We start from the raw sequence: 19011 nt of genomic DNA, 5'->3' as shown, positions 1-19011 counted from the left end.
GTAGGAATTAGGTAAAAGTCAGTAGTAATGTCCTCCCTTGTATTCTTGATTTTAGTAATTACTTTTTAAACTTGGTCAGTTTAACTAATGGTTTGCTAATTTTGTTGATCTTTTTAAAGAATTACCCTTGGTTTCATTGATTTTCTCTATTTATTTTATTATTTATCTTTCAATCTTTGTAATTTCCTTTCTTATGCTTTATGAGTTTAGTTCAGTTTTCTTTGTCCAGTTTCTTAAGGTGAAAACTTAGCTTACTGATTTGAGATTCTTTCTATACAGGTTTTTACAGCTATGTATTTTCGTTTAAGCACTGCTTTTGCTGCATCTCATAAGTATTGGTATGTTGTGTCTTCATTTTCATTCATCTCAAAGCATTTTTAAATTGTGTTTGCAAGTTCTTCTTTGACCCATTGGTTATTTAGGAGTTAGTTTAATTTCCATATATTTGTGAATTTCCTAAATTTACTTTTGTTATTTATTGCTAAATTCCTTTTATTGTGGGTGGATTACTAAAAGAAGTATATGAGTAATAAAATGATTGTATAATTTCAACCTTTTAAATTTATCCAGACTCATTTTACAGCCATGATTTATTATGAAAAATGCTCCATGTGCACTTGAGTTACACTGTTTTTCAATTTCTTTCTCAAGGAATCTTAGTCATTTTATATCCCAGCCAGAATAGTCATCATGCCTTACACTTGCTCTATGCTTGCTTGCCTCTGTGCCTGGAAGGTTCTTCGCCCTCATTTTTCCATGCCCGGCCCTTATTCATCTTTAAAATCCAGATCAAGCGAAACCTCTTTAGAAAGTAATTGCTGATCTCATAAGCTGATTCAAGCTTTCTTTTGTCCAAATTTTTTAGAACTTTACCTTTGCTCTGTCAAGTTCTGTTTTATATTATGATTGGTTTTATATGTATTTTCTTCTGAGTGATTTATAAACTCTTTGTTGGAAAGACTGAGTCTTGTATATATTTATATTTTTTAGTGACTAAAACACAGTACCTTAAACATAGTAGACAACAAGTCTTTTCCAAATGGTCAAATCAAAATTAATATGCTACAAGATACAGAATTATAAACTCAATACTGTCTATACATTAATTACTGGACATCTACTATCTACCAAACATGTTCAGAGACATTTTCCAACATTTATTTGGACTTTCTAATATTTTTGTGTTTGAAATTTTAATATTCAACTTTTAAATATTTGTGGAATTTATTTTTTATTTATAAGGTGAGAAAATAACCTAAAGAGATTTATACCTCAGTAACATTTTTCAACTGAAACTTCTCCATGCATGTGCATTATTTTTTGCATTGGTATGTTAGATTCTTATATATAACTATTATTATGTTCTCTTCTAGTCATTTGTTTACCTGTCCCTGTGGGGACACTATAATCTTGGCTTTATATTGTATTGTTTTATGGGAATATGGACTATTAATTTTTATTCTGAAAAGGAAATACATTTACAGAGTTCACAATTCAAAGGGATTTATAGTAAAGTTTTCCTCTCATCCGTGTACACCACCAAAGCAACTGATGTTATTAGTGTATAGTATATTAGCATAGCTGTCTGCTGCAGAGAGAGGTCCTGGAAAAAGTGTGTTGCTGGTCCACTGCAAAATGCAGAGGGTTTTATAGATGAGCTGGTGAAGAGGCAGTGTCTGATTTATATAAGTCATGGACAAACTGGTTAGACCAGGTGCGCCATTTGCATAGGGTGTGAATTTCTGGTGGCCCCACCCTAATCTTTTATTATTCTGGTGAGTTCTCTCCCTGAGCTGTGCCATATTGCTCATTTCTCTGTTACTGTGCATGAGGTAACAAAAACAGGGAAGATGGACCCTCCATGTGTACATGACTGGCCCCCAGGTAGCCTTTTTTTTCTTTTGTTTTTTTTTGAGACTGAGTTTTGCTCTTTTTGCCCAGGCTGGAGTGCAATGATGTGATCTCGCCTCACTGCAATCTCTACCACCCAGGTTCAAGTGATTCTCCTGCCTCAGCCTCCCAAATAGCTGGGATTACAGGCATGTGCCACCATGCCCGGCTCATTTTTTGTATTTTTTTTTTTTTTTTTTTTTTTTTTAGTGGAGACGGGGTTTATCCATGTTGGTCAGGCTGATCTTGAACTCCCGACCTCAGGTGATCCGCTTGCCTCGGCCTCCCAAAGTGCTGGAATTACAGGCGTGAGCCACCGCGCCTGGCCCCAGGTAGCCCTTTTCTATTGGCACAGCTGCCAGCATTCCCCCACACTTTCAGCTTACTAATCTATGTTTGCAGCTCGATTTTTCAGGCTGCTTTTTGTTAGAAAAAAAAAAAATAATGTCTTGGGCTGCTTTTTGTTAGAAGGGAAGCTCTGCCGAGGACTCTGTTGCCCCCATTATCTGCTTACTAAATTTCTTTCTACCTCCTGTATCAATATTTTATGTATAATTAAGTATATGTATATTCTTTACTTGCCTTTTGCAAATTTTCTGTATATTTAATACCCTGCTGTTTTGACTAAGTATTATGCTTTCTACCAATGTAAAATGCCTCTTCATGTTGCTTGATGCTTTATACGTGACATTTTATGGTAAATAGTTTAAATAAATTTTATAATACATTACTTGAAATTCTGTTTAGTATCCAAACTCCTTAGTGAAAAAGGGAAAAAAAAGAGGGATTATTTACATTTTGATAGAGCATTTTAAAACGAGATATTAATTCTAATGAATTTTCCATGAGAAAGTGATCTTACTGATTGTTTTCTTATTGCGTGTGCAGTAGATTCTAGGTTAAGTTGAGCTGTTCATATTTCCTCAAACACGTAGACAAGGAACAAGCACCCGTGTACAGGCACAGAAGAAAACAGGACACGGCAGAGCGTGCTCCACCACACAGCCTGGAGGGCATGAGGGTGCGTGACCACAGGGAAAGCCATAAAAGACAGATTGAAATTCTCCACTTCCGATTTCATAACTAAACATCTCAGTATAATATCAGATAATGACATTTATTTTTCCAGGCCATTATTAAGTGGAGCTGGGTTTAAGGTTTGGAATATTCATTTAACGGGAACAAAATGCCCGTAGTAGGCCCAAAGAAGTCTGTTTTTGCCTCACAGCTGGGTTTTCATAAAAATATAGTTACAATTAAGGTAGAGACTATTCAGTTTGAACATTCAGTCTCTTAAGTTTGTCTGGAAACACATTCGTCTCTCTATAGCTATTTAGTAAAAGTATATGTTTTACGTGCCCAAATCAAGAATAAGTTAATCCATCATCTTAATACAGTAAAGGCAGATATGTTGAAGTGAAACTACAGGAACCCCACCATTTCATAAACACTATCATGTTTTCTTTCTCAGTCACCTGCTGAAAGATAACCAGGGACCATGGCATATACTGGATGCTTTGCCTGAATCTTTATTTCTGAAAGCTTTTAGGGGCCTCTGAAATGAAATCTTTTCTTTTACTCCTCCTGTCTTCTTAGTAGGTGTGTATGAAAGTACTTTGTAAAAAATAACTATATACCAGTGAGACAACAGTGGAAAATTTCAGAGAGTTAGACATCAAGCTCTTTCTTCAGCACATGCTCTGGAAAACACTTTTAGATTTACTACTAGATGCTGGTAACACAGATCAAATTCTTATCAATAATTTGAATCTTAATTATACCATTTACTAGTTGCACGACTTTGGGCATGTTATCTAATCTCTAAGCCTCCTGTGCCCCATCTGTGAAGTGGAGGTAGCAATTCCTCAGAATTGTGGTAAGGTTTAAATGACATATTATATTCAAAGCACTTTGCACTCATTAAAGATATTATGAGCAGATGCTCAATAAAGTGAATCTGTTAACGTTTTAATGCATTACTTCCAGGTTTTTTTGTGGCTAATAATGTTTTTTTGTGTCCAACAGAAAAATGGGTGGCTCAGCACCACCAGATAGCAGCTGGAGAGGAAGTCTCAAAGTGCCCTACAATGTTGGACCTGGCTTTACTGGAAACTTTTCTACACAGTTAAGAGACTATTTTAATTTTAACTCTTTTAAGGGAGAGCCTTAAAGAAAAAAATAATATAGAGGATGACAGAAAAAGTAAAATTTATACAATACCAGCAGGAAACAAAACTGCAAGTTAGAACCAGTGTAATTTTTGCCTGTGAACAATTAGAAATCTTTAAACAAGATTGAAGATTTAAAAATTATGAGTGTTATTGGAACTCAGAAAATGGATAACCCAAACTATGGTGTTTTGGCATGCTGAACACTTTGAACTAAAGGATAAAAGTCCTTAGATGCAGCTTCAGAATCAATAATTCTGACCTCCTATTTCACCCCACAAGAGCAGAGTGTAAGTTTCTCTCTGAAGTTCCCTTATCTGAAGTTCCTGCAGGAGGGAGACAATGACTTTCCTTCCCCTCCCTGAAATTTTATTAATCAGGGAAGATTAAACTCATATAGTGGGAAGGAAGACTGAGGCATATCACTTTATCTACACAGGCTTTGTCACAAGCTGTTGACTGTTCTCTAGTTCCATTCAAGTTCCAAAGAGAATTATTTACAAACCATTGCCTGCTCTTTGGGCCCATTTAACTCTCTTGAAAACCATTTACCACCCCTCAAAACCACCTGCACTCCCCCACTTCCCCCTCCCCTATGAAGAGGGTGCTAGTTAAACTTCAGCCATTTGGCCTTTGTTTGAGTCTCACATTTTGTTTGGCTCCTGTATACACTAGTGTGTTAATAAGTTTGTATGCCTTTTCTCCTGTTAATCAATTTGCAGTTTATTTTACCAGACTTAAACCTTCAAAGGCAGAGGGGAAAATTCCCTTAACCCTTATAGTGTTAAACTGTTGTTAACCAGTTTTTTTTTTTTTTTAAAAGAATGTCTTTTATTTTTGCATTAGAAGAGTCAAGATGCACATCCACTCTACCAGTGAAGTGACAAGAATTTACAATGTGATAGGTACTCTCAGAGGAGCAGTGGAACCAGGTAAAGGAATCATTTGCTTAGCAAATATTGATCAAGTAACTGTTATGTGCTGGATACTACCAAGCTCTGGGAGTGCAAAGTGAATCAAAACAAACAAACAAATGAAGAAAACCAGTGGAACTCACCTAAAAACAAAAGAAATAAATATGAAATAATTTTGTATTGTGGTACAGGTGGTGAAGAAAGGTGAATGTTTGGTGCTAGGCTGGGCAGATGACCAAGGCGAATGATAAATTGTGCAGGCCTCAATTAAAGGATCAAGGGAAGCAGGGTAGGGAAAGATGTGTTTTCTTCCGAGTTTTCTGCATTTTTTTTACCATATATTTTGCAAACAGAAATATCTTCATGATAACTATAAACATCTATATAAAATACCACACTCTTAGAAAATTAAGATAATCTCATATTAATGAATCCTTTGCATAGTTTTGTTTTCTACCACTAAAGCCACTGATAAAATATATGGACATATGATTTCCGTACAAGTTCAGATGATCTACTGATAAATACATTTTATACATAGCCTTAGTTCATGAAGCCTCAGTTTCTTATGAACTATTTGGTTCTGTATTTCTTACCAAAACAGATACTATTAAATGCATATTAAATATATTAATTGCATGTTTCTTACAAGCAGCTAGTGATTTATTTTAGATCAAGAATATTGATATCCTTGTTGTTTGCATATTCTAAAGAGTACTAAACAATATATAAGTGGCTACTATTTAATAATACTGAGTACTATTTTGTGCCAGCTCCGTGATAAGCATTGGAAATGGGGAGATAAAAGAAGACACAGACCCGAGACAAAGAGTTGACAGTTTATGAAGGGAGCCATATGCTTAAGGGTGATCAATGCTTTATCACTCCTGAGAGCTGGGTAGGCAGAGAAATTCCCTCTTCTATAGAAAATACTTGAGCTGTACCTTAAAAACTGCATAGAAAGAATAGGAATTGGAGAACTTCTTATGTGGCCACTATGTTCTCTTACTTTGAATATATTAGAAAGTGGTAAGTTAGGTAAGAGAGGAGTAATAGAGAATTACAAAAAATGTGAATAAGGATAACATTAAACTTTCTTAATTACTTAATGTAGTACTTATAATTATAGTAATACATTGAAATATATATTTGCGTTATCACATTTATGCTTTTTCAGATAGAAGAAACATATTAAAATTAGAAATAACAGTTTCACAAATCTTGGGGAACCTAACCTTTTTTTTTTTTGAGTCATGAGTGCTTTGTATTTAGATGCTATTGAGTTGTTCGCAATTTTCTCTTTTATTGACCTGAAATGACAAATAATCTTGTATCTATGCTTTCTAGACAGATATGTCATTCTGGGAGGTCACCGGGACTCATGGGTGTTTGGTGGTATTGACCCTCAGAGTGGAGCAGCTGTGGTTCATGAAATTGTGAGGAGCTTTGGAACACTGAAAAAGGAAGGTAATACAACAAACATCAAAAAAGCCCACCTATCTGAGCCTCAGTTTAGTCTTCTGTAAAGAGAGTATAAAAATACTAATTCAACCATTACATGTGTTTGGTAAAAATACCAATACAATTTTTAATGTTGGTTGGTTAATTACATTGTTTATTTATTTTTGCATTTATTTATATAACACTTATATTATTGATATTTATGTATTAAGTGATAATCTGAAATAAAGGAATTATACTGTTAATGATTGTTCTTCGCAACTAAGAAGATGAAGATGGGTTACATTATTGGAGAAAACACACTGAAATTAGATTATAAGCCAAAGCTTCCTAGTCAGAGACTGTAAGCAGACATTCCTCCGTCTCTTCTAACCCCAGACCTCAGGTTAAGTGTATAGAGTAATTAAGGAGATAGATGCTGTACTCAGAGAAATAACTGGCCTTGGGTCTAATGGGATTCTGTCGAAAGTTTGGAATCTGTGTTCCCATACCCTGAGCCCTGGTGTGCTCTCACAAAAATTAGGTTTATACTCGTAACATCACCACTTTAGCCATTTTAGAATCTTCATATGAAAGCCAAAGTAAAATTTAGTTCAAATGTTTGCTTTTTAAAATAATAATTATGGCCGGGCGCGGTGGCTCACGCTTGTAATCCCAGCACTTTGGGAGGCCGAGGCTGGCGGATCACGAGGTCAGGAGATCGAGACCACGGTGAAACCCGGTCTCTACTAAAAATACAAAAAATTAGCCGAGCGTGGTGGCGGGCGCCTGTAGTCCCAGCTACTCAGAGAGGCTGAGGCAGGAGAATGGCGTGAACCCGGGAGACGGAGCTTGCAGTGAGCCGAGATCGCGCCACCCACTCCAGCCTGGGTGACAGAGCGAGACTCCATCTCAAAAAAAAAAAAAATAATAATAATAATAATAATAATAATTACACATTGAGAGCAGGAAGTTCATTCTCTTTATTGACCCTGCAAACAAGGTGTCTGGGACTGTAAAATGTAATCTATATATTTTTATCAACAATGAAAACAATAATGTACGTTGTTTGCATAGTATTTACTTTTTTTTGGAAAAACTGTTTTTATATGTCCTATCTACTTTGAAGTCATAGCAACTAGGGAGCAGACATATTTACTTATCTTCTCATGTTACAGATGAGTTAACCACGGTTCAGAGAATCAAGTAATTTCCCCAGGATTATGTAGCTAGCATGTGGCAGAATAAGAGAATCAGGGCTCAAACTCATATTTCTGACTACCAGTCCACAAAACCATGATGTCTCTATTTAAAATAAAATGTAAAGGTGCTCAGTTCTTTTTTCTACACAGCTATCTTATATTTGAAGAAAACAAAACAATGGAAACCTAAATTTACATAGTTCATGAAGTAGGTAGTGTTTAATTTTATTACAAAAACGTTTCATGATTTTGCTAGGAAATCCCTGTGGTAACCATACAAAACATCACTGTGACAATTATAGAATATGCCAAAGAAATGGAATGCGGATGAATAATAATAGGAAATTTGAATAATACTATTGACAAATCAAAAGACTTGAGTCAACAGCTATAGTATACACATTCTTAAGCACATGTGAATATTTACTAGGATGATGACTTCTCACAATTTTAGGGGCACCTACTCAGTGCTTTCTAAACATTATTCCATTTAATCCTCCCACAATCAAGTGATGTCTTCATCTTTACTCTCTTGTTCCTTGTATACAGATGAAGAAATGGAAGTTTAGTAGGTTTGAATAACTTTCCCTCAGTCATGCTGCTAGTGAGAAAACCAGGGTTTGAAACAAGATCTTGCCTTAACTCCAAGGTCAGTGTTTATAACCTCCGAGACACATCACCCCTTTATTGAATTATGTGGTTTTCAGCAACAGCAAACATTGCTGTTGCTAACTGAGCCCTTGTTGATTAATTCTGGCAGAGAATGGAGTGAAATCATACGGACCAGCTGATATTGAACAATTGTTCATTTGATGTCAGAACAACAGGAAAGAGTTCTAAAGGATTTTCTTTCAGTTATATCTGCTTTCAGAACACCAAATGCATCTAGAAATTTCTTTCTTTGTTCTAGGCAGTTGCAGACCACCAATGACTTCCTATGCATAGCGAATCGTTATAAACCTATTAGAATGTTTTATGATCTCGCAAGATTTTTACTGTCACATTTCCCCCCTTTTCTATGTAATTGTGCTATTTTGTATCAACAACTTTAAAATCTTACAAAAGAAAAATATCTAAGTAAAGATTTTTACCACAATTTGCCCTTCCCAAACCATCAATGACTTTTTTTTTTTTTTTTCCAATCTGCGCTTGGTAGTGTCCTGGGTATACTATGAATTTTTTTCTATCATTTATATATACACATACATTTTAGGGTGGAGACCTAGAAGAACAATTTTGTTTGCAAGCTGGGATGCTGAAGAATTTGGTCTTCTTGGTTCTACTGAGTGGGCAGAGGTTAGTTGATAATTTGCTATAATATAAATTTTTATAAAATAAAGTAGCCAGGACTTATTTGCCAAGCATGTAAAAATAAGAAGTGAATATAATGAGAAAGTATTCAAAGCTTTTTCCCCAAAATCTGAAGCAACATATTCTTGTTCAAAAATCAGCAATAAAAGTCTCTGTTGCTAAAGAACTAAGTTTTGTTTGAACCTTTCAGAGCCACTTAATGTCAATTGTCAAAATTAATTTATCTTTATTTCCTGGGAGTATGAGAGTAAATAAGTAGATATGCTAGAAACCAAACATCAAAACAAGGAGTTTCTTAATCATATTGTAGTTTATTCTTCAAAATATTTTCTTAGCAAACATGAACGACCTAACAGACTTTTCAGTGAATAGCTTCCCATAAACATGTCATTTAAATGGAGAATCTTGTCTGATTCAAAGGGAATGAAGCTATTTCAAATTTATGAAAAATATGAAGTTAAATTGTCTCTATTTCCTGACCACGAAGCCAAATTTTCCTATATCATGTTTGATTTCTATCGTGATTCTATTACACTTTCCAAAATATCTCCTAAAGCTAACTATACAGAGTCTCGCTCTGTTGCCCAGGCTGGAGTACAGTGATGTGATTTCTGCTCACTGCAATGTCAGCATCCCGGGTTCAAGCGATTCTCCTGCCCTAGGCTCCTGTGTAGCTGGGATTACAGGCATGTGCCACCACACGTGGCTAATTTTTTTATGTTTAATAGAGACAGGGTTTTGCTGTGTTGGCCAGGCTGGCCTCAAACTCCTGAGCTTAAGTGATATGCCTGCCTTGGGCTCCCAAAGTGCTAGGAGGTAAGGTATACTTTTCATTTATCTTTCTTAATTCATAATGACCCGCTCTATGTTAAATTATGCTAAAAGTAAGGCAGAAATTTCCACCGCAGAATATTTACTAAGCCATTTGAAAAGTAATTTTACCTGCATGTATTGTTGGCTTTATATAACAGAAACGTTAGCTATAAAGTAAATATAGGCAAAGTCAATGTTTATTCCATTAATTTCCAGTCATGCTGTAAATATTTATTGGCTCCTTTCATTCTCCAGATATTATGTGAAACCCTGTGAACTTTAATTTTCTTTGAAAAAAAAAAAAATGGTGCTCCTGTAGACTTAGTCAGTTTTATAAGACAGAATTTTGCCACTATCTAGAAGAAACATATTTTGACGGTGTAATTTGTGTCTTTCAAATTATTTTTTTCACTTACAGTTGCATTTTTTTCATTTTTTATCTTATAGTCAGAATGCTTAGGAAATTACGTATTTTAGAGACTCAGAATCCACATTGAGATGTCAAAAAAACTTTGCTACGCGCGTTGTTCTAAAAGTGTGCAATTATCAATATTGACCAGGAGATGGTGCCATCCTACAGGAGAGCCTGACTTCATGGTCAGGAGATGATTTAAGTTCACTTATTTTTCATAATATGAAATTTAACTTGAAATTTCATACACTTAAAATACCTTCATTCCATATGAATCAGACACGATTCTCTGCTTAAATAATGAGATGTTTATAGGAAGATTTTCACTGAAAAGTCTCTTAGGTCATTCATGTTAGCTAAGATAATTTTTTGAAGGATAAACTACAGTATGGTTAAGAAATTAACTTTTTCCACTTACCATGAGTATATGGACAATTTCATCTTAAATATTAGCTTTTAACAAGTTTTGCTTGTTGTTTCCTACCAGTAATCTTTATTGAAATTCTTTCAAAGCAGCTCTTTTATGAGAATTTCTTATGTCAAATTTGTTGTTAATATGGGTCAGCTCAATTAGAAATCTACATACATTAAATGTAGATGTGCATTTTGTGGGGGAGGGGGAGTGGGTGTTAACTTTATATTTATAGTTTTCCTTTTTATTATAGGAGAATTCAAGACTCCTTCAAGAGCGTGGCGTGGCTTATATTAATGCTGACTCATCTATAGAAGGTGAATATTGTTGGTCTCATAAGAAAAGATGTGATTAAACTAGGAGCAGCAGTCCAGTTAATAAATTATGCACTAACAAGGAAGGCTATGTATTAACGTGTGGTTGGGGAATCTACTGCAACCTCTGACAGGAAGCAGTGTGTGAACCCTAGTTGAGAGTTGGGTGAGCCCTGGGTGAGCCCTAGGTGAGCAGGTTTTTCTTTTCTTCTTTCCTTTCCCTTTTTTTTTTTTTTTTTTATCTTTTCTTTTTTTTTTTTTTTTTTTTTTTTTGCTTTGAAGTATAGAGTACTAATTCAGAAAAACAATGTTCTTTGATTAGCTTCATCTGGCAGATTTCTTTCTATATACGGCAGGAATTTAGTAAGTATCTGTTGTATGATTAAGTCAGGGACCTAAAGAGTTCTATGATTTAGAATGGTATAGAAAAAAAGTATCATTTGTGAGGTGCGGTGGCTCACGCCTGTAATCGCAGCACTTTGGGAGGCTGAAGCGGGTGGATCACTTCAGGTCAGGATTTCGAAACCAGCCTGACCAACATGGTGAAACCCCATAGCTATTACAAATGCAAAAATTAGCCGGGCATGGTGGCACACTCAGTATAGATAATACACTAAATCAATCTTGAATTATAATGTATGCAGGTACTTTAGAAAGGATAGGATAAAACCACTCTGGGAGTTCAGAGGAAAGAATAATAGAAACTTCAGGAAAGGCTTGAGAAATGGGATTTGAGGCATTTGAGGCTGACTTTGAAGAATGGAAATACGTTTAATAAGCAAAGGACCAAACTAAAGGAAATCTCAGATTGATTTCCATGAAAATGAAAGAGTCCATTGTCACTACAATCCAGCTCCACTAATATATCTATATCTTGACCATATGCAACATCCCAGCCATTGCACTCCTGTTCTCTACACTCAGATTGCTTTTCAACACCTCTTTACGTGTTTAATCCTTATCCTTAGACCCCCCTTTGAAATGTTACTTTTTCAGGGAAGACATGTCTTCGTGGCACTCATCACTGTCATTATTAAGTAATTATTTGTTTTACAAGTAATAGACTGTATTCTTTAACAAGGAACAGACAGTATCTTGCTTATTCACTCCTAGATTCCTAATGTCTTATTAAATAAATATTTGTGGTACGGTTGCAAAAAAAAAAAGGACTAAATGAATGAAGGAGGAATTTTTTAGAATATTTTCTTTAGTGTATTAGTTAAATTTGCCATGTCAACACTTGGAACATGAGACCTTGATGGAGTCCCATTGGCGTTTTCTTTTTCTTTCTCTGTTTTTTTTTTTGTTTTTTTTTTTCTGTTTCTGTTCTTTTTCTGTTTTTTGTTTGTTTGTTTGTTTTTCTGTTTCTGCTCTTTTTCTGTTTTTTTTGTTTGTTTGCTTGTTTGTTTTGAGTCAGGGTCTCACTCCGCAGCCCAGGTTGGAGTGCATGGAGCGATCATGGCTCACTAGTCTTGATTTCCCAGACTCAAGTGATCCTCCAACCTCAGCCTCCTTGGTAGCTGGGACTACAGGCAAGCGCTAGACGTCCAGCTAATTTTTGTATTTTTAGTGGAGATGACGTTTGACCATATTACCCAGGTTGGTCTCAAACTCCTGGGCTCAAGCTGTCTATCCACATTGTTCTCTCAAAATGCTAGGATTACGGGTCTGAGACACAGCTCCCAACCTTCCTTTTCTTCTTTGTCAATGCCTCTGAGCTGCACTGTTCTGAAAGTTAGTTTACACAGTGCATTTGATTATTCTTTTCTCCTTCTCTTAGGGTAGTGGCTGAGAGCTTGACCTTTGGAGTCAGATGCCTGGATTCATTCCTGGCCCTGCAACTTCCTATTTGTGTGACCCAAGCTACTTACTTTCTGTGCCTCAGTTTTCTCACTTCTAAATATAACTTCTAAGAGCCCCTATCTCAAAGGCTCCTGTAAGGGCAAAAAAAGTTACATTTGCAAATCTCCCAGACCTGTGCCTTGCACAGAGTAAATGTCAAAAAAAGTTAACTTTGATTAATATCATTACACCTACTTAAAACACATAATAAGGTGAAATATATATATGTATATATATATATATATATAATATGCCCACCCAGAATAAATACTCCAAATATATTTTCTTGAAATGTAGAATAATGTTCTCTTTCTTGATAGTTTTTTTCTGTTTTTGTTGTTGTTGTTGTTGTTATTGTTGTTTTGAAATGAGATCTTGTAGTATTGCCCAGGATAGTTTCAAACTCCTGAGCTCAACTGATCCTCCCTGCTCAGCCTCCCAAGTAGTTGGGAAAACAGGTGTGTGGCACCATACTTGGCCATAGTTTTTTAAGATTTGATATTTTAATATATTTTTTTTGAGACGGAGTCTCACTCTGTCGCCCAGGCTGGAGTGCAGTGGCGCCATCTCGGCTCACTGCAAGCTCTGCCTCCCAGGTTCACGCCATTTTCCTGCCTCAGCCTCTCCGAGTAGCTGGGACTACAGGCGCCCGCCACCACGCCAGGCTAATTTTTTGTATTTTTAGTAGAGACGGGGTTTCACCATGGTCTGGATCTCCTGACCTCGTGATCCGCACGCCTCGGCCTCCCAAAGTGCTGGGATTACAAGCGTGAGCCACCACGCCCGGCCATTTTAATGTATTTTAAAAACTCATTAAGCTTTGCCACTTATGTCATCCCTGGCTTGAAATTGCTTCATTGTGTCTCTATAATTTTCAAAATCGAGAACAAAGGACAGGAGGTACTATATGATTGGGACACCATTCATCTCACTTGTTTTATATTTTTACATTGTATTAATGTTTCTTTCTCAAATAATACAAATAATCACAGATTCTGAAATTTCTAATGTTAAAATGTAAAATTTACTAATCAAGCAAAACTCCCCAATGCAAACTACTCTCAAACTTAGTCCTCTCTCCAAAGGTATTACTGTCCTCAGTTTTGAGTGTTTCCATCCTGTTGGCATTAATATATAGAATTTAGCTTCACAAAGCACCAAGAGTGTAGTGGGTGCTATCTCAGGTGCTTTACATGTAAAAAAATTATTCAGTACTCACAATAACCCTCTGAGATAAGTAGGTAAATACTTTTATTATCTCTTTTGTATAAAAGAAGAAACTGACACTCAGAGAGGTTAAGTAACTTTCCCAAGGCCACACAGCTAGCGAAGGGTTGAGCTTAGACTCAAATCAGACTGGTCTCTTCCAACTTTACCCTTCTAACCACTACACTCTATTGTCTCTCACCACCTTATACAGGTATTTGGTATCATATTACAGCTAAATGGTTCTACAACTTGCCGTTTTCATTCAGCAACACATTATGAAAAACTTTCCATATCAACACATATCTCTGTTTCACTTAAAAAACTAACACTACCACCAGACAACAAAAATCTACATTGTATTCAATAGGACAAATTCTGTATCAATTTTCTAGCTGCTGGACAGATTGCTTCAGTTTGTTGTAGTTAATATTATTTTATTTGCATGCTTTTTTGGTATAATGTGAAGAGAGGGTAGAGAGCTACAAGTATATTTATTTGATCTTAGGATGTGGGCAATTAATTGTAATAAATGCTGCCAAATTACTCCCCTCCCCAATTTCCACTCTTATAAGTACTTCTGTTTTAAAAATTACATTGGCTGTTTGTACATATTTATTTTCCTAGATAAATTTTAGAATCTAAAATCAAATATTTAAGTTCCATAAACAATTCTGTTGCACTATCACTATTTTAAAAGCCTCAACTTTTGCTGTTCTCAAACATGGATCTGAGGCTTTGGGATAAAAGCTAGTTGCCATCCTCTGAGTGTTTCATGTGCGTTTACATTTCTGGGCATTTGCACAGGCTATGCCTTTAGCTGCAAATACCGTTTTTCCCCACCAACTGTGTCTTGGTTCTAGAAAACCCAGTTCAAGAGTCCCCTATCCAAGTTTGTGAAGTTGTCTTGACTTCCCTCCCCAAAAACTCCTCCTGAATCAGCAGCCCCTCCCTGTGCTCTCTTGGCTTCCCAAGAACACCTCTCCTGGGTGCTTCACTTGATTGTCACAACCACCAGCCCCCTCCTGAGGAATGGGGACTGAAACTCTAAGAAGAGTACCTGGTTCACAAATTCATTGTCACAACAAATATTGATTGGTTAAATGCCAAATTCTAGGATTGTTCTAAGCACTGGGGTATGGCAGCAAACAAGAGAGTGCACCTTATCCCAGGGGACTTATCATCTAGTGGGAGGGCCAATAATAAAAAGACAAGTACTTAATATGTTTTATGTTAAATAGATGAGTAATATGGAGAAACATGAGCCAAGGTTAAAAGAGAGAGTGGCTAAAATTAGGGGGTAAGAGAGTGCTATTTTAGGTAGGGTGATCAGGGGAAATCTCTCAGAAAAACATGATATTAGACCACAGGAGGAGGAGTAAGTCATGCAGATATAATGCAGAATACTGTTCCAGGCTGGAAGGACAGTGTGTGCAAAGATGCTGAGGGAGTATTCTTGGGCAAAATGTAAAATGCAGATTTTGAGAGGTGACCTGGGGTTTCATATATGGCACTGTGGGCCATGGTGAAGGTGATGGACTTTACAGAGTTAGTTGGGAAGCCATTGGAGAGTTACTGTTGAAATCAGGTTTTAAAACAATCATTCTGGTAGGAATTTAGCAGTGGTCTTTGAAGAAAATAATAACAGAAATAAATTAAATTTTAAAATCTATTCTTTTCTTTTTTTTTCAGGAAACTACACTCTGAGAGTTGATTGTACACCACTGATGTACAGCTTGGTATACAACCTAACAAAAGAGGTATATAATTACATATAATTTAAGAAAACCCAAGTTCTACAAGTGATGTTTTCTCCAGGTATTATTATGTTAAGCATTGGTGTTGTTTTATTACTTCTTGTCTTCTTTTCATATAACATATATGACATCACATCTTCACAGACCATCACATCTAGTAAACTGTTTACACAGATTGACTCATTTCTCATCACAGCACTGTGAGGTAGCCCATTAGTAGCATCATGTCTACCATCTCCATTCTTAAAACAGTGAAACTGAGCTCAAAGAACATTGGCCACCAAAGTCACACACAACTTGTACGGTAGCCGAACCAAGACTTGGTCCTATGGCTCAACTCCTTAATTAAAAAATTTGTTTATGCTCTTCAGTATAGGGATACCAATTAATTCAGAACACAGGAATCATTACATGTTCTAATTGATTTAGAAAGAATATTCATAAGAATACCAGGTGCTGGCTTTCAGGGACAGAGGCTAGATGAGGTCACAATTACATTTTTTCAGATAGGGATTATAAATAAAATTTAAATGCCATTAAGCTTTGGTTTCAAAAGAATGGAATAGAGGAGTGACCAAGATGACTGACTAGAAGCAACTATGGTGTGTAGCTCTCACAAAGAGAAATGGGAGGGGCAAGTAAATACAGCACCTTCAACTGAAATGAACAGGTGCTCACATTGGGACTAATCAAGGAAACAAACCAACCCAAGGAGAATGGAGAAAAGCAAGGCAGGACAATGGCCCACCTGGGAATGACACAGAGTCAAGGGAACCTCCCCCACCCAGGAAAATGATGAGCGAATGTGCAACCCCAGGAAACCATGCTTTTTCCATGGACCTTTGCAACCCTTAGGTCAGCAGATACCGTCGTGAACCCATTCCACCAGGGCCTTCAGTCTGATACGCAGCTGCATGGAGTCTTAGCAGAACAGCCACTCAGGCATGCACAGAGACCCAGGAGCTTTAGATACTCCAGCTTTCCAGGCTTCATGGCAAAAGTAGCTGCAACTCCAGCAAAGCAGGAGGTTAGACCCCCATACATACCCACAAAAAAGAGGCCGAATTCAAGGGCCTGAGCAGTGATGGTCTGCAAGCCCCACTTCCACAGCACCTCACAGGATAAGACCCACTGGCTTGGATTTCCAGCCAGCCACTGGTAGCAGTGTTGTGCCTATCTGGGAAAGAGCTCTTGGGTGGTGGTGGGGGGCAGGGAACGGGGGGTGGAGGGGTGGGCTGCCATCTTTGCTGTATGGGTGGCTCAGCCATTCCCACCTTTAGGCTTTGGAGAGCCCAAGATGACTGGGGGTGGAAGCAGTACCCCAGCACAGCACAGTAGCCCCACAAAAACGTGGCCAGACTTCTTTATAAAGCAGATCCCCAACTGCATTCCTCATCAATGGGTGGAGCCTCCAAACTAGGGTTTCTGGCTACCGCCACTGGTGTTCTCTGGCTAACAGAGGTTTTAGGACACCCTGGGATGGAGCTGCCAGGTGGAGGGGCAAACCACCATCTTTGCTGTTTGGGTGACTTAGCCATCCCAGGTTTCAGATTTCGTAGTGTCCAAGACAACCAAGGGCTGAAGTGGACCCCCACCACAGCACAGTTGCTCTACAAAAACGTGACCAGACTACTTTTTAAACTGGGTCCCTAATCCTTTTCCTCCTGTCTGGGTAAGACCTCCCAGTGGGGTCTCCATCCACCTCCTACAGGTCTGTTCAGGCCAGCAACATGTCTATAACTCCCTTGGATGGAGGTCCCAGAGTAAGAAGCAGGCTGCATTCTTTGCTGTTTCCCAGCCATCACTGATGATTCCTCTAGGTACTGTAAAATCTGAGGCAACTAGTGATTGGAGTCGACCCCCCAGCACAACACAGCAGCCCTGCATAAAAGTGGCTAGACTGTTTAAAAAAAAAAAAAGAAAAGAACAAGCTCCATTCAAAGGTCACCAACCTCAAAGACTGAAGGCAGATAAGCCCACAAAGATGAGAAAGGATCAGTACAAGAACACTGAAAACTCAAAATGCCACAGTGCCCTCTTTTCTCCAAATGACTGCATCACTTCTCCAGCAAGGGTTCAGAACCGGGTTGAGGCTGAGATGCCTGAAATAACAGAAGTAGAATTCAGAATATGGATAGTGGCAAAGTTTACTGAGCTAAAGGAGTGTATTGTAACCCAATTCTAAGGAGCTAAAAATCATGTTAAAACATTGCAGGAACTGACAGTAAAATAAGCCAGTTTAGAGAAGAATAGAGCTGAAAAATACTACAGCAACTTCACAATGCAATCACAAGTATTAATAGCAGTATAGACCAAGTGAAGGAATCTTAGAGCTTGAAGACTGTCTTTCTGAAATAATACAGGCAGACAAGAATAGAGAAAAACGAATGAACAAAACCTACAAGAAATATGTGATTATGTAAAGAGACTGAATCTATGACTGATTGGTGTACTTGAAAGAGATGGGAAGAATGGAACCAGCTTGGAAAACATATTCCAGGATATAATCCATGAGAACTTTCCCAACATAGCTAGATAGGCCAACATTCAAATTCAGGAAATGCAGAGAACCTCAGTAAGATACTACTTGAGAAGATCATCCCCAAGACACATACTCATCAGATTCTCCAAAGACAAAATGAAAGAAAAAATGTTAAAGGCAGCTAGAGGGAAAGGCCAGGTTACCTGCAAAGGGAAGCCCATCAGCCTAACAGTGGACCTCTCAGCTGAAACTCTACAAGCCAGAAAAGATTGGGGGCCAATGTTCAACATTCTTAGAAAAAAGAAATTCCAATCCAGAATTTCATATCCGACCGCATTAAGCTTTATACGTGAAGGAGAAATAAGATTCTTTCAAGACAAGCAAATGCTGAGGGAATTTGTTACCACCAGACCTGTCTTAACAAGAGTTATTGACAGAAGCACTAAATACGGACAGGAAAGACTGTTAACAGCCATGACAAAAACACATTGAAGTACACAGACCAGTGATACTATAAAGCAATTACATAAGTCTTCAAAATAACCAGCTAACGTCATGATGACAGGATCAAATCCACACATTTCAATTCTAATCTTGTATGTAAATGGGCTAAATACACCAATTAAAAGATATAGAGTGGAAAGCTGGATAAAGCACCAGGACCTATTGGTATCCTGTCTTCAAGAGACCCTTCTCATATGCAATGACATACATAAGTCAAAATAAAAAGATGAAGGAAAGTCTACCAAGCAAATAAAAAAACAGAAAAATGCAGGAGTTTCTATTCTAGTTTCTGACAAAACAAACTTTAAACCAACAAAGTTAAAAAAAGAAAAGAAGGGCATTAC

The 19011-nt window shown here is 37.2% G+C and overlaps 1 protein-coding gene across 7 annotated transcripts in view; it reads left to right on the top strand.

Annotated features, from left to right (window-relative positions):
• The window catches only part of FOLH1B (folate hydrolase 1B), a 64605-nt gene that overhangs the window by 31537 nt on the left and 14057 nt on the right, over nt 1-19011 (top strand). For all 7 annotated transcript variants that reach the window (XM_003254485.3, XM_003254486.2, XM_003254489.3 and 4 more), the window contains 6 exons: nt 3916-4014; nt 4905-4990; nt 6320-6439; nt 8828-8910; nt 10816-10879; nt 15617-15684. In XM_003254485.3, coding sequence (XP_003254533.2) covers nt 3916-4014; nt 4905-4990; nt 6320-6439; nt 8828-8910; nt 10816-10879; nt 15617-15684 — 520 coding nt within the window. The remainder of the gene's footprint in view (nt 1-3915; nt 4015-4904; nt 4991-6319; nt 6440-8827; nt 8911-10815; nt 10880-15616; nt 15685-19011) is intronic.

This window comes from Nomascus leucogenys, chromosome 15, assembly GCF_006542625.1.
Source record: "Nomascus leucogenys isolate Asia chromosome 15, Asia_NLE_v1, whole genome shotgun sequence".
Taxonomy (NCBI): Eukaryota; Metazoa; Chordata; class Mammalia; order Primates; family Hylobatidae; genus Nomascus; species Nomascus leucogenys.
Note: the sequence above shows the minus strand (reverse complement) of the source record. Positions and strands in the feature narration are given on the sequence as shown.